General features: G+C 45.9%; 1 protein-coding gene and 1 long non-coding RNA gene across 5 annotated transcripts in view; one reads left to right on the top strand and one right to left on the bottom strand.

The window, feature by feature from the left end:
• Positions 1 to 1,170: 1,170 nt before the first annotated feature.
• CPPED1 (calcineurin like phosphoesterase domain containing 1) overlaps positions 1,171 to 15,897 on the top strand; it is a 188,702-nt gene continuing 173,975 nt past the window's right edge. For 2 of the 4 annotated variants that reach the window (XM_082429702.1, XM_082429703.1), the window contains exon 1: positions 1,171 to 1,399. In XM_082429702.1, coding sequence (XP_082285828.1) covers positions 1,330 to 1,399 — 70 coding nt within the window. In that variant the 5' untranslated portion in view covers positions 1,171 to 1,329. The remainder of the gene's footprint in view (positions 1,400 to 15,897) is intronic. The other 2 variants (XM_082429701.1, XM_082429700.1) reach the window with 2 other exon arrangements.
• LOC309645106 overlaps positions 4,702 to 15,897 on the bottom strand; it is a 52,192-nt gene continuing 40,996 nt past the window's right edge. The window contains exon 2 of the long non-coding RNA XR_014254741.1: positions 4,702 to 15,113. This is a non-coding gene — a long non-coding RNA (uncharacterized lncRNA). The remainder of the gene's footprint in view (positions 15,114 to 15,897) is intronic.

Below are 15,897 nucleotides of genomic sequence, written 5' to 3'. Positions count from 1 at the left end.
TTGGAGTCTAGGCTTGTGGTCAGCTTGTAGTTACCACCCTCCACCTGGGTGGGGGGTCTTGATATGCATCAGATTGTTATCGACATCCTTTCAGAAGGAACTAGGAGTTCTGTTACTCTATTGTCTTAATCATCAACTGCTTGAGCCTGCTCCTTGGAACTCAGGAAAGGCATAGGAGTCTAAAGCCTTTTTTTCTACAAACAAGAAACAGGGGAGGGTTTCCCTGGTGGCACAGTGGTTAAGAATCCGCCTGCCAATGCAGGCGACACGGGTTCAAGCCCTGGTCCAGGAAGATCCCACATGCCGCGGAGCAACTAAGCCCATGCGCCACAACTACTGAGCCTGCGCTCTAGAGCCCGCGAGCCACAACTACTGAAGCCCGCGCACCACAACTACTGAAGCCTGCACGCCTAGAGCCCGTGCTCCGCAACAAGAGAAGCCACTGCAATGAGAAGCCCAACGCTGCCAAATAAATAAATAAATAATAAAATTTAAAAAAAAAAAAAAAGCAACAGGGGACACAGTGGGGCTTTTGTACCCAGGAAGGCCCTACAGTGTCTTGCTTGGTTGCAATCTCCCCTTTTCTTTGATAGTCCTCAATCCTGAGGGGAACAGGGGCCAGACAAGAAAGAGAATAAAATTTGGCATAGTGAGATTACTCATAATTCAGTAAGGGAACTCAGTTTTAGGGGGACTTGCTTTGAAATGGAATGATGGTGACGATGACTAGGAAACTGGAGATGCCTCAGAAATGTGACAGAGATCACACCTGGTGGCTCGGAGGACTTTCCTGTCGAGTCCTCCAAGGACAGGGCCGGGTCCTTTGGACCGTAAGGTACGATTCCCAGATAAAATACAGGTCCCCACTTAAATTATTTCAGATAAACAACAAAAATTTTAGCACAAGCATCTCCCAAATTGCATAGCACATACTTATCATTCATTGCTTATCTGAAATTCCAATTTAACTAGGCGTCCTGTATTCTTATTTGTTAAACCTGCAGACCCCACTTTTAGGGAAGGGCTGCCCCCCCAACCCAAACCTTGAGTCTGAAGAAACTCACTCTGCTCACGCAGGCGCCAGGCAAGTTGGCTCCCTCGCCAGGAGCCCCAGTCGATCCCAGAGGGGCCGCTCACGCTTCGGCCCCGTTCAGGCAGCACTAGTGGCGCCCCGAGCGACCGAGCCCCGCGCGCCCGCCGTCCCCGCCCCGCCCCGAGCAGAGGGCGCAGCTCCCAGCCGGGCAACCCCCAAACGGCAGTTGGGCTGTGAGGAGTCGCGCCGCTCCCTCCCACGCAGTGGACTCCTTCGAGGCCAAAAACTTGCTTGCCATGTCGGCTGCGGAGGCGGGAGGTGTTTTCCGCAGAGCTCGGGGTAGGACCCTGGACGCGTTTTCCTCAGGTACTGCCCGCCCTTCGCCTGGGAAGGGGATGGTTTCAGGGCTGCGGAACCTTCGGCGGGGAGAACGTTCGGTCGGGATGTGCGCCTCCAGCCGGACCCCAGCGGGGGCTGCACCCCGGGACCGCAATAGAAGCCGCACCTCCCGCACCTGGGGCTTCCAGGGGCGCTTTTGAAAGAAGAGTGTCTGGGCAAGAGGTCTGGTGGTGGAGCCTCGTTGGCCTTGACCAAGGTTCCCTGAGAGAAGATAGAGTGAGGCAGCAAAGCATAGTTAATAGCGTGGGCTCTGCAGTTAGACTTGGTTTCCAAGCCCTGCCTTGGACACGTTGCTCAGCGAGTATTGGCCTCAGTTTCCTCATCTGTAAAAGGGGAATAATCGCAGCGAGGTTGTGTGTGGCACAGGATAAGAGCTGGGTGCACGTGAGATGCGGTTATTTTTATTATGGTCATTCACCACGATGTAGTTTATACTCCATAATCATGGTTACCTTCTATAATATGAGCCATCCACCAAAATGTTAGCAGTGCCCATCAGAACTGGAGAGGGGAGGCAGAAGAGCCGTGTAGGGTTAAGTGCTTGGATTTTGGATTTAGATAATCTGCCTCGCTGTGAAAATGGGTTTGTTAATACTTACCGCATAGGGGAGGGTTAGCAGATTAAAAGGATTTCTGTAACCAAGTGCCTGACAGGCTAGGTGCTAAGTGAATGTTAGCCCTAGAGCTATAAAAGGGACCATTGCTCCCCGTTTTATTGGTCCTCCCTGCGTCTTTTGCTGCGTGGTCAAATTCCAGTTTTTGTCACCCCGGGGCAGTCACCCCAGACACCCTGCGTGATCTGGCTTGTACTCACCTTTCTTGCTTCATGCTCACCATTCTTCCCCTTGCCCAGTTCTCCTGCTTCACTGGTTTTCTTAACTCCAGTTTTAAAGGTCCAAGTCCTTTATTTCCGTAGGGCTTTTGTGCTTGCTGTTTGCTCGCCTAGCTAATAGCACTTTCTCAACCTTCACACTTTAAAGTTCAGTCACTTCCTCAGACAGATTTTCCCTGGCTACCCTTACTAAAGTGGGTTTCTCCTGTAACTCTGTCCTAAAGCCTTATTCTTTTCTTTCTTTGCAGCTGTTGGTGGGGGGTGGCAAGGTTCTGGAAGAGCATGTGGAACCAGAAATCTAGCTGAGGTGGATTTTAGAAAATACAGTCTGTTGTGGTGACCATTCTCTAAATATTTTAATATGCCTTTTTCAACCTGTTTTCAAACCCAAGCTTGTGTGCCCCATGCACAGTGAGGCCAGACAAACAAAATATCAGAGTTTGGAGCAGAGAAAGGTTTATTGCAGGGCTAAGCTAGGAGAACAGGTGACTCGTACTCAAAAGACCCGAGCTCTCCCTGTAGTTTTCAGGGGAGAGGTTTTTGTTTTTGCCACGCTACGTGGCTTGTGGGATCTTAGTTCCCCGACCAGGGATTGAACCCGGGCCCTGACAGTGAAAGCACAGGGTCCTAACCACTGGACCGCCAGGGAATTCCCCAATGGAGAAGCAGGGAAGAGTTTTTAAAGGCAACATTTGGGGTGACAGCTGCAGGGTGAATGACTTTCTTCTGATTGATTGCTGGTGAGGTGACAGGATGGTGGTCCAGGAATCTCAAGCATCAGCCTTCTGGTTCTGACCAGTCTGGGGTCTCCGCAGGTACTTACCATCCGTCACCTGGGTGGGGGCCTGCAGAACTTGAAGACTGTATCAGATTGTTATGCACATCTCTTGAGGGAACTAAGACTAAGGAACCAAGACTCTTTTTTTTTTTAAGCATCTTTATTGGCGTATAATTGCTTTACAGTGGTGTGTTAGTTTCTGCTTTATAACAAAGTGAATCAGCTATACATATACGGATATCCCCATATCCCCTCCCTCTAGCGTCTCCCTCCCACCCTCCCTATCCCACCCCTCTAGGTGGTCACAAAGCACCGAGCTGATCTCCCTGTGCTATGTGGCTGCTTCCCACTAGCTATCTATTTTACATTTGGTAGTGTATATGTGTCCATGACCCTCTCTCACTTCGTCCCAGCTTACCCTTCCCCCTCCCTGTGTCCTCAAGTCCATTCTCTAATAGGTCTGCGTCTTTATTCCCATCCTGCCCCTAGGTTCTTCAGAACCAATTTTTTTTTTTTTAAGATTCCATATATATATGTGTTAACATACGGTATTTGTTTTTCTCTTTCTGAGTTATTTCACTCTGTATGACAGACTCTAACTCCATCCACCTCATTACAAATAACTCAATTTCGTTTCTTTTTATGGCAGAGTAATATTCCATTGTATGTATGTGCCACATTTGCTTTATCCATTCATCTGTCGATGGACACTTAGGTTGCTTCCATGTCCTGGCTATTGTAATTAGAGCTGCAATGAACATTGTGGTACATGACTCTTTTTGAATTATGGTTTTCTCAGGGTATATGCCCAGTAGTGGGATTGCTGGGGTGTATGGTAGTTCTATTTTTAGTTTTTTAAGGAACCTCCATACTGTTCTCCATAGTGGCTGTATCAATTTACATTCCCACCAACAGTGCATGAGGGTTCCCTTTTCTCCACACCCTCTCCAGCAATTATTGTTTGCAGATTTTTTGATGATGGCCATTCTGACTGGTGTGAGGTGATACCTCATTGTAGTTTTGATTTGCATTTCTCTGATGATTAGTGATGTTAAGCATCCTTTCATGTCTTTGTTGGCAATCTGTATATCTTCTTTGGAGAAATGTCTATTTAAGTCTTCTGCCCATTTTTGGATTGGGTTGTTTGTTTTTTTGATATTGAGCTACATGAGCTGCTTGTAAATTTTGGAGATTAATCCTTTGTCAGTTGCTTCATTTGCAAATATTTTTTCCCATTCTGAGGGCTGTATTTTCGTCTTGTTTATGGTTTCCTTTGCTGTGCAAAGCTTTTAAGTTTCATTAGGTCCCATTTGTTTATTTTTGTTTTAATTTCCATTTCTCTAGGAGGTGGGTCAAAAAGGATCTTGCTGTGATTTATGTCATAAGAGTGTTCTGCCTATGTTTTCCTCTAAGAGTTTTATAGTGTCTGGCCTTACATTTAGGTCTTTAATCCATTTTGAGTTTATTTTTGTGTGGTGTTAGGGAGTGTTCTAATTTCATTCTTTTACGTGTAGCTGTCCAGTTAGGAACTAAGACTTTTTTATCGCTGAACTATTGTTTCTTGACTGCTTTTCCTTTGTTTCTGCATTTCCTCACTTCCCTAATTAGTAACTCCTTGAATCTGCCCTTTGGAACTCAGGGAAGGTCTAGGATACTAAAGCCTTTTTCTGCAAACAAGAAATGGGAGACACGGAAGGGCTTTTGTGCCCTGGCGGGCCCCACAGGGTCCCACTCAGTTTCAAACCAATGTGAGGTTTTGGGGATTTATCCATATTGGTGTAAGTAGCTCTAGTCTGCTCATTTTCCTGCTGGGCAGTATGCCATTGTATCAGCATATATTGATACATTCAGTTGCTGGATATGCTGAGGATCTTCTTGCCTTTCCAAATCCACTCTCTCCCTGCTCCGCCATGCCCCAGGAGGTTGACCTCTTTGGGCTTCATCCGGGGGCTCCTTGCCCTCTGGCCTGCTGTTGGGTTCAGCCAGTGGGGAGTCCTGACTGGAGATTAGAGGGTGGGGAAAACAATTGTCAGGGTGTTTAGTCCCCTGGTTTAGTCCCTGTGGGGTTGCCTCAGCCTGACTGTATTCCTTACCTGAAATTCACTGCTTCTTTCAAGGTAGGCTTTCTGCTGGAACTCTCTTTTCAGATTTGGGTAACCACTTTCTCCCTCCTTTCAGATGTAGTTCTGCTTTTCTGTGTTGGACTACTAAACTGTCCTTTGATGTTTTTCGATACTCAACTCATCCCAAGTAATCCCTTTTTAAACGCTCCTTTAATTATCCTGATTTGAGTACGCCAGCTGTTTCCTGCTAGGATCCTGATATGATGGACATTCAGTTATTTCTGTTTTTCACTCTTGGTAACGGTGCTGTTATGAACATTCTGGTACAAGCGTTCTTGTGGATACAGGGAAAAATTGCTCCAGCGCATATACCCAGAGGAGCGAAATTCTGAGTTGTAGGGTATGATCTTTTCCAGCTTTCCTAGATCTTGTCAAATCGCCTTCCAGAATGTTTGCACCAACTTATTCTCCCACTAGCAGGGTATGAGAGTTCCTTGTGACTCTGCACTATCTCTTTTCAGTTCAGAAAGTATTTATTGTGTTCCTATTGCATTCTCTAGTATCTTGTGATGAGTAAAAAAAAGTCAAGGGGAAGGCAAGGGCTCATAATCTAAGCACAGAGCTGTGGCACAAAAAATAATTCTTGGCAACTGGCGGGCTCTGTAGGCCACTGCAGTGGGAATCGGGATTTTTTTTTTTAAAGCTTTTTTTTTCTTAATTAATTTATTTTATTTTATTTATTTTTGGCTGTGTTGGGTCTTAGTTGCTGTGCGTGGGCTTTCTCTAGTTGCGGCGAGCAGGGTCTACTCTTTGTTGCGGTGCAGGGCTTCTCATTGCGGTGGCTTCTCTTGTTGCGGAGCACAGGCTCTAGGCACGCGGGCTTCAGTAGTTGTGGCTCGTGGGCTCTAGAGCGCAGGCTCAGTAGCTGTGGCTCACGGGCTTAGTTGCTCCGCGGCATGTGGGATCTTCCCAGGCCAGGGCTCGAACCTGTGTCCCCTGCATTGGCAGGCGGATTCTTAACCACTGCACCACCATGGAAGCCTGGGAATCGGGATTTTACACATTGGTCCTGGGTGATGGTGAGACTGTTAATTGAAATCAGGGAGTAAGGAGTAGGGCCAGTTTGATGGGATTAATTTGGGAAGTGGTGGCTTTGAGGTGCGGTCAGGAAATCTGAGGCAACTTGCAGGGTGCGGTGCACAGCTGGGGATGGAGGTGTGGGTGCCATCCACAGAGAGGCGAGTAGATGATATCGCTGTAGGAGTCGGTGGCATTCCTGAGGGGCAAGGTGTGGAGTAGTGGATGGGCTGTGTGTGTGTGTAACCTTAGGATGTGCCATCGTTTAGGGGGTCAGAAGAAGGAAAAGACACACTGAAGGTCTCAGAGCAGGAAGCAACCAGAAATTTTGGAAGATAAATCCAGGAGCCGGCCTTGGTACCAAAGTTGGGGAGGAGGGCTTAAGGCAGGGTGGTCCACAGGCTCAGATGCTGCAGACATCTAGGTGAGTGTTAGCTGAGCAGAGGATGGCAGGTTTGATTGTTATGTCACCTTCAGGACAGTCTCAGTGCAGTTGTAGGGGGAAGCCTGGTGCATGGCTTTTGAGGAGTGGTGGAGATTGAGGATGCGCAGTCAGCAAAGGCAGGATTCTGTTTGGAGCCGTTTGGTGATCCAAGGTGGACATAGGGTAATAGCAGTTTGAAGGAGGAGCAATGCTGAAGGAGGGCTGAAGGGTTTGCAGTAGTAATAATGGTGGTAAGAACAACAGGAGCATCTAACGTTTATCAGGTGTTTACGGCGTGCCAGGCACTATACTCTGTGCTGTATGTGGATTATCTCATGTAATCCTCAAGGTAGTCCTGTGAGCTAGCTATTAGGGTTATCCTCTTTTTACAGTGGGAGAAAATCGATCTCAGGAAGGCTAGGCAACTTGCCCAAGGTCACATGATTGGTCTGAGATGGATCTGGGGTTGAAAAATGCAAAAGGCAGGATAATTGTTGGAGAGCAATATCTGAGGAGATGGGAAAAGACGTCATTGAGGGCTCAGAAGAGGCGTTGGCCCTGGGAACAAATGTCTTCTTCGACCATCTCTCCCTCCTTCTATCTATTTGTTTTTCTGTCTATCCATCTATCTACCAGACCATCCATCCACCAGTCTGTCCATCATATGTCCATCTTTTCATCTGTCTGTCCATCCATTTGTCTGTTGGTTCATCCATTTGCCCACTCATCAAATGTACTAAGCACCTCCCTTGTCCCAGGCATTGTGCTAGATCCCAGAGTGCAGTGATGAGTGAAAACCAGATGTGATTCCTCACCTCTGTCATGTAGCTACTTGGAGATCCCAACATTAACCTGCCAGTCACACAAACCATCATAAATCCCAGCTGTGGCAAGTGTCAGGGAAGTGAGGAATGTCACTTGTTCAGGAAGTGAGGGGCATCTTAATAAGGCCCTGCAGGGAGGGCTCCCCTGGGGAAGGGGTGTGTCATCTGATTGCTGAAGGATGAGTAGGAGATACCTGGGCTCTGAAGGGAGGGGGAGGACCATTGTAGACCACAGGTAGAGCAAGTGTGAAAGTCTGACATGGTGGGACAGGAAAGGGAAGGGTGAGGGGAGAAAGAAGCCCCTGAGTCTGGAGCTGGGTGGTACAGGATGAGACTGGAGCATGGGAACGGGGGTCATTGGGGAGGTTTTGTCTTTAAGCTGCATGTGTGTGGACACAAGGACACATGATCTGATTTCCATTTTGGAAAGAATGGTCTGGCTGTAGCAGTAACAACAGAAGAGTCTCTGCTTGCGAGGAACTTGGGGTGCAATCTGATTGGAAGCTGGAGCTCAGCGACTCGTCTTGAAGCAGCATTTCCAAGGCACACATTGTTCACTTTGAACTTGTTGACTTCCAGCAGCTGGAGGGGCGTGTGGTGGTGGTGGGGGGCTTCTGGTGGAGGTGATGGGGGCGCTGAGGTGTGAAGCTTCCTAGCCCACTGGAGCTGCCCCAGGGCTGCCGTGGGACCAGAGAGCAAGAGAGGTGCTCACCTGGAAAAGAGTGGGGCGCGGAGGGGGTGGAGAGAGACTGAGAAGATAAATTGAGATAGGAGGAGGGAAAATGACCCTGGACTTCTAGGAGTGGGGCCTGCACTTGGTCTCCTCTGTGGGTTGAGCAGCCCCAGTGGGCATGCCCAGCATGCGTCATACAGCTCAGGGCTTCTAGAGGCCCGGCCTTGGAGGGTCAGGCTCAGAACCCTTCACTAGAAGTTGAGCACCTAGTCTCCCCCTGAGCTGCCTCTACTGCTGTCACTGACTTCCCTGGGTCCTAGTTCCCTGTTAGTGTTGCTGGTGACTTTGAGTGATCCTCTTGGAGGGTCCATTGCCAGTTCAGGCTCTGTGGGCAGGTGGTAAGCTGGTAGAGTTGCCCCAAGGGCAGGTTTGGAAGAGAAAGGAAAGGAACTGGCTTTTTCTGTCTCTTGCCAAAATACACATTGCCTCTCAAAGAGGTTTTGGTGAACTCAAGCAAATGTGCCTCAAATCACAACCCTGGTAACCCTCACACTCCCTCCCGGAAGCCCCCTCCAGAATGAAACAGTTTGTTTCTCCAGTGAAGCTTGTCAGGTAAATGAAAGAGTGCTGTCTTACCCAGCTCAGGCTGCTAAAAACAAACCACCATAGGCTGGATGGCTTAAAAACAACAGAAATACATTGCTCACATTCTGGAGGCTGGAAGTCCAAGGTCAAGGAACCTGCAGATTCAGTGTCTGGTGAGAGCCCTCTTCCTGGTTCATAGATGGCTGTCTTTTTTTTTTTTTTCTTCTTTTTAAGACTTTATTTTTTAGATCAGTTTTAGGTTCATAGCAAAATTGAGAGGAAGCTACAGAGAGTTCTCGTACATACCCTGTCCCCACACGTGCACAGCCTGCCCGTCATCGGCATCCCCCGCCAGAGTGGTGTGTTTGTTACAACTGAACATACAGTGACACAACATAATCGCCACAGCTTACCTTACAGTTCACTCTCAGAGTTGTACATCTTATGTACCATGTACGCGCACTGTATAATGACATGTAACCATCGTTATAGCAGATGGCTGTCCTCTTGCTGTGTCCTCACACGGAGGAAGGCGGGAGTGAGCGCTCTAGGGTCTCTTTCATAAGGGCAATAATCCCAGTACTAAGCCCTCAGGATTTAATCACCTCCAAAGTCCCCATCTCCAAATATCATCACATTTGGGGTTAGATTTCAATGTAAGAATTTGGGGGGGACACAAACAGTGCATGGCGAGCACTTTAAGACCATTTCCCCCTGATAGTTTTCAAGGAACAGTATTCCCATGCACTTCTTCCAGGAGTGTTGTGTGTGAAGCCTGGCTTCAGCCATCCGTTTCCTGTTAACACAACCTGCTAGGCTCTGTCAACAGATGTTTATAGAAAGTAAGTTGTACGTGTCTCACCTGAGAAGGCTCACAAGCCTCAGGCATGTTCAAATATTCATTTTAATTAGGAAAATTAATAATTATATTTCCTTGACATGTATCCTAATTAAGACTACTTCCTCCTAACAAATAATTGTCTTTCTGAAAAGTTTACAACATCTGTTTTGAAGAAATTCTCAAAGGGAGAAATATCAAGATAAAATGTGTTTTCAAAATTACCTATATTTAATTGTTTTCAGGTCCTAATCAGTTTTTCCAGTTCATTTTACCACTGGAATATTTTCCCCCTTAGAGAACAGGGATCTTCAGTGGTTTACCTAAAATGATGATTTCCCTGGACATTTTAAACCTCTACAGCTGCTTCAGAGGAGCCAACTCTATTTACTAATTCTGGATGTTTCTTGGTCCCTTCTGGAAACCCTCTCGCAGAGAATAAGTGAAATCTCTAAAGAATAATGTACTTCATCCCTTCCAGGTCTCACCTAAGAACCTCTCTAGAAACAGTAGACCTGGAAATGTTTGTTCAAGTCTGAAGAGGGTTGAAAATATTGTGGTGTAAAAAATTCTAACTTATCAATGAAGAAAATGAAATGAATGCTTTTAATTAATTTTTAAAAATTAATTATTTATTTTTGGCTGCATTGGGTCTTCGTTGCTGCGTGTGGGCTTTCTCCAGTTGCGGCGAGCGGGGGCTACTCTTCATTGCGGTGCATGGGCTTCTCACTGCGGTGGCTTCTCTTTGTTGCGGAGCATGGGCCCTAGGCGCACGGGCTTCAGTAGTTGTGGCGCACGGGCTTAGTTGCTCCGCAGCATGCGGGATCTTCCCAGACCAGGGATCAAACCCGTGCCCGCTGCATTGGCAGGCGGATTCTCAACCACTGCGCCACCAGGGAAGTCCCTGTAAGGTCTTAAGGAATGGGACCTGCGGCCTTGCCCACTAGTTGAATGTCTGGTGACTAACATGACACCCGTCCTCAGAACAAACTTGCTGAATGAGAGGAAGAGGCAGAGCTGCATCCGCTTGCCGGGGCGGGGGAAGTGGCGTGTGAGCTGGGCCCGGAAGGCTAGACAGCGTCTCAGCAGGAGGAGCTGGCACAATGGAGAGCAACCCCTGGGGGAAGGGGCGGGAAAGCACGGGGCGTGTTTGAGGAGCAGGTGAGGGTCCACGTGGAGGGATCCTGTGGTATGTCTTGTGCACGGTTCTCCAGTCTCGCTGTTGACATGGGCTGGATTCTTTTGTGGGGCTGCCCTGTGTGATGTGGGATGTTGAGCACCATCCCGGCTTTTGTCCACTGGACGCCAGAAGCACCATCCCCCTCCCAGCGTGATATCCAGAAATGTCTCCAGACATCAGATGTGCCCTGGGGATCAAAAATCATCCCCGGTTTAGAGCCACTGGTCTAGTGGGAACAGTAATCGGTACAGTTGGAAAAATTTCAGGCTGTGTTTTAGCACCAGGTGCCGGAATGAGCGAGGATCCGCTGACATCTTCATTTAGCCCTTCACCAGATGTTTACTGAATGCCTCCCACCTGCCAGGGACCAAATGATACCATGCTGACAGAATACTGGAAAGGGAAAGCAAATGTGGGCCTTTCCTTGTGGAGATTAGAAGGTAGTCGCCCTTCAGCGAGGGAGTTTGATGATCAGGGTAAGCGTTTTATAAAGAGTCACGATGGCAGTGACTGGCTGAGACGGATCAGAGCAGGGAGTCCTGCATGGAGCTGTCTTGGTAGCTCCAGGTGGGAATGGTGGACGCCTGACCCAAGACAGTGACGCTGTCCGTTAATGCTGAGTTAATTCTCTGACTTTATAGTCCAGTGGAGAAACGTGGCCTCTATAGTCCCAATTTATGTATTATTTTGAGTCAGATTAGTTAACAGGAGTCAAAACATTGAACTCTTAAATATTCTTACAATGTAGTGATGTATTGTAGCTCTCACACTTCTTAACCACTATCTTGTGATTTTAACTGTCTTCCAAAAGTCAAACTAGATTTAGAAAATGAGACTCTTATTTATAAAAAGTAAATTAAGAAAGCTGTTTGTCATTGTATTCCACCTTGAATTATTTGGGGTTGCCTATAAAGTGGCAGGTTTAGCACATCATGAAAATATAAATTATTAGAGTATTAGGTATTAATTAGTGACATGGCTGACTCCCGTAGGCCTTTTCCTAGTTGGGTGATGGAAGTAGCGATTCATTTGCTTTTGGGGGGTGCGTTCATTATAGTTAGTCATTGATTAACTGGTAAGAATGAAAGGATCAATGCGATTTCTAATTCTTGGTGTATATTAAAAAGTCAACTTTCATTAACAATTGACAAATGTGCCCAAAAGGTATAATAAAAATGAGTGAGAGGAAATATATTGGCAGAGACAAATTCAAGAAATCATTTAGTTTGTGATATTAAAGGTGCAAACTGTGAAGAACGATTGCAGTTTGAATATCTGTTTTTCAGGCAAGATATTGGCACATAAACAGAATCTCATAGGAAGGCTTAATGGTAAAGAATCATGTGAATTTTAAAAGGTTTTTGAGATTCTTTTCTGTATACAGTTGCTTTGTACTCAATAATGCTTAAAGAAGACTCACAGGCCTTTCCTGACCATGATTTAATACCACCCAAAATCCAGTGTCCTTTTTATCCCTCGATTTTGAAAGATTGTTTCTATGACAGTCTATCCATTAGCTGAAAATTGGAAGTGGCCAAATCTTGTTACTCTGTATACGACGGATGAGTCAGATTTCTTTCTAAGGCCCATTTTTTCTTTAAAAAGTATTTTTCAATTAATCTTAAAATTTGATTTAGGCTATGGTAACATACTGAATTATGGCCTTTTATTTTGGTAGCTTGGAGCTTGTTTTCTTCCAGCTTGTCATTGAGCAGACCTTGGCGCTCCTAGCCGGATGAGTCTTCTCTTTAATCTCACTTGTGTGATCACCTGCCCTGAAGTCAGGGCTCTGGGTGTAATTGGCTTGGTTCTGCCCCTCACGCCTTGTTAGTCTTGATCAAGTTATTTACCCTTGACCTTGTGAGTCTCCTCTTCTGTACCCCTAAGCAAAATGGAAGGGTTACTGTGGATAAGGGCTTCTTATCCCAGATGTCTTCAGGGGCCAGGTGTGGACCGCAGTGAATTCCAGACCATTCATGCCAGTAAAGGGGCAGTTACTGCTCAGTCCCAGCCAATCGTTGGCACACTCCATTTGGGCCTGGTGTGGCCAGATTTTCCATGAGAATCCAGAAAGCCAGTTGTATATGTGAAACTCATGCATTTAAATTGTTGGCAACAAATTCAAAATTTTATAAACACTGTGTGTGCCAAACAGAACACACCTGCTAATCAGATCGCATCGAGAGACCTGAAGTTTGTAATGTCTTGAGGAGATCACCAGTTAGCGTCCCACAGAAAATAGATGTCCTGGGCCCTTGGCTGTTGGCAGGGTCTGTGAGCATCACAGCTTCCTGGGGAAAGGCTCTGAGCCTTGTCAGCATTATCTTTGTGTACTGTCTTCGTATTCACCAAGACGTGCCATTTAAAGGAAACTTTTTGGAGACAAAAAATGTCTTTATGGAGGTGGGCAACTTGCAGGCAGCCTAGGGAACATTCATGGCTCTCTCCTCTCCAGGCCAGCCCGGCAGCACTGAGATGCTGAACAATAGAGGTTGCTGCTCATAAACTGTGTAACCTTGAACTTGAGCCATGACTAAGATCCCTAACCAGGCCTCAGTATTCCTTCCTTGGTTAAATGAGAGTGTTGGTTAAAGTAACTCTGAGAATCCCTCCGGCACAATTTCCAGTTCTTTAGGGGGAAAAGGTGGGCTTGTATAAGGTGAGCCTTCAGCCTTCATAGGATGGACTGCAACAAATGAGCTCACTCAACTCAGTACAGGAGGGTCACATTAAACTTGTGGCTACCTGAGATTAGTTAATTATGTTAGTTAATATTATCATCTGTGGCAGACAGGACCTGCCTCCCTGCATGAGCCCCTGCTTTTGAGCGTGGGCTGGCCTAGCGACTTGGTTGTAATGAATTGAACCTGGTAAAAGTGATGGGCAGTCACTTCTGTTATCATGTCACATAAGATCATAACTTCCGTTTACTAGCAAACCCTCTTTCTTGCCGCCTCTGATGAACAAGTTTCCACGTTATGAACTGCCATGTTGGAGAGGCCCACATGTCAAGGAACAGGTGGCCTCTGGTTGACAGCCAGGAAGGAACAGGTGCCCTCAGTCCCCCAGTCCACAACCACCTAAGTGAGCTGGGAAGCACATCCTGCCTGACCCGAGTCTTCAGATTGAGACACCAGCCCCAGCCAACACTGTGATTGCAGCTTGTGAGAGATGTTGAGCAGAAGATCCAGCTAAGCTGTGCCCAGATTCCCGACCAACAGAAACTGAGATAAATAATGTGTCTTGTTTCAAGGTGCTGCATTTGTGGTGATTTGTTACATAGCAGTAGATGGCTAATACACCATCTCTTTGAATTTGTTTAAAAAATTACGTTCACTGTAGACATTCTTATTCATAGCAGATTTAAGTGTTATAGTTAAATGAATGTGTGCATTATTGTGTCTTAACACTAAGAACCATATAGGCATTATCCAGAGGTTTGTGTCAAATGTTTCGAAAGATTACAATCTTGTTTTAGCACCATCAGGGTCAGAAATGAGATCTTAATTTAATCAACTCACTTTATCCTTTAATCCATTCATTCTAAAGTATTTAGTTTATCTAAAAAATTTGACCTTGGTCTTATCATAGTTGTCAGTTAGGGTCCCTGACTGCATTCTTGTATCAAATTTGGACAAAAAAAAATTACCTCTCTGTTGTGCTTTTGAAAGCACACATTTGTGTATGCTGCACACACACAGTTGCTAGCAGGTGCTTTCACTGTATGTCATGATGTCATGTGAAAATCTAAAGTGTTAGAACTCACTAATTAGTAATGAATTCCCTGATTAAGTTCTTACCTGGAATATTGGAATTCTTACCAAGAAAATTGAATTGGTTTTGAAAGGTGATTTAAAGGGAGTTGATTAGACAGTAATGGGTAAGACCAAGAAATGTTTAGGACCAAATACCTGAGCTGGACATAGGCAGGATGTCAGAATGAATAGGAAAATATGCAAAACAAAACCAAAATGAAACAAAAAACACAGCCACTAACAACAACAAAACCCCTCCAAGACATTGTTTCAATTTAGGGAAACAATCGCTTTACATCTGTTTGATATAAAACACATTTAAACAGGTCCTTGATTAGTTGCATGCCAGTGCTTCTCACACTTGGATTTGCATAAAATCACCTGGGAATTTGTTGAAGTGCAGATTCTGACTCAGTAGGTCTGGGGTGGGCTTTCTAAGCTCGCAGGTGATGGTGATGTTGCTGGTCCGTGGCCACACCTTGAGGACTGAGGTGGAGGCCCAGCCCAGCCCCCTGTGCCCTAGTACAGCCTGCATAATTGCTGCTCTCTCGTCATCCTCACCTTCTCCCTCAGCCTCCATTTCCAGGTACTTCTGCTCCTTAATTTGGGTTGTCAGTCGTTTACCAGGCTGTCTCACCTTTAGGCTCTTTGACTAGGAAAATTAAAAACAAAACAAAACAACAAGCAATAAACCACTGGATCCTTAAGTGGTTTTTAAATGCCCTGATTGTGTATCAGGTTGCTTTAGGGATGGTCCTCACCATATCCAGACTTCCACAGTGAGAGCTGCCAGAACAGTGCTTTCCGGAGTCTAAAGAGAGAAGCTGGGGCCAGACACTTGCTCTGCCCCGGAAGGGAGGCATCATCGTAAGCATTCCCAGGCCCTTGTAGGTGTCAGTCAGCTAATACCTATGCCCTGTCCTTGGGGTAATTCTGGACTTTGGTGAAATAATTTAATGCAAATGTTGTTAAGAATTCGCTTTCCTAATATAAAAGTCTGCCCTTCTGAGGGGTGGGGGAGGTATAAGTTTAAAAAAGATCCCTCCATCTAGTACTAAGTCTTACAAGCTTCAAATATCTTAAATTCAGCCTTGATTAAAATTAAGATGAGGCCAAACATCACAAACTTCTGTAGCAGGAACTTTAAGAGGCTCCAGGTGCTTTTGAGAACGCAGAACCCTGAGTCAACAGGTTGCCTTTATTAGATAGATAAGGTAGGTGGAACAGTGACATGGAGCTGTCATTTATTTTAGGTCAAATCTGTTTATTTTGTGCCTTGTCATCATAAAATTGAGGTTCTTTCTAAGATTTTACTTAGTAAACCGGTAATAATGAAAGATTTAATACCTCCAAAGACGAGTTTTTGAGACTATGACTGTTTGTCATAGGAAACTACAATTGTTAAAACGTTTGCTGTAGAAAACTTTATAAATTCT

The sequence above is a fragment of the Balaenoptera physalus genome (assembly GCF_965194825.1).
Source record: "Balaenoptera physalus genome assembly, chromosome: 16".
Classification (NCBI taxonomy): domain Eukaryota; kingdom Metazoa; phylum Chordata; class Mammalia; order Artiodactyla; family Balaenopteridae; genus Balaenoptera; species Balaenoptera physalus.
This window is presented reverse-complemented; position numbering and strand designations above follow the sequence as displayed.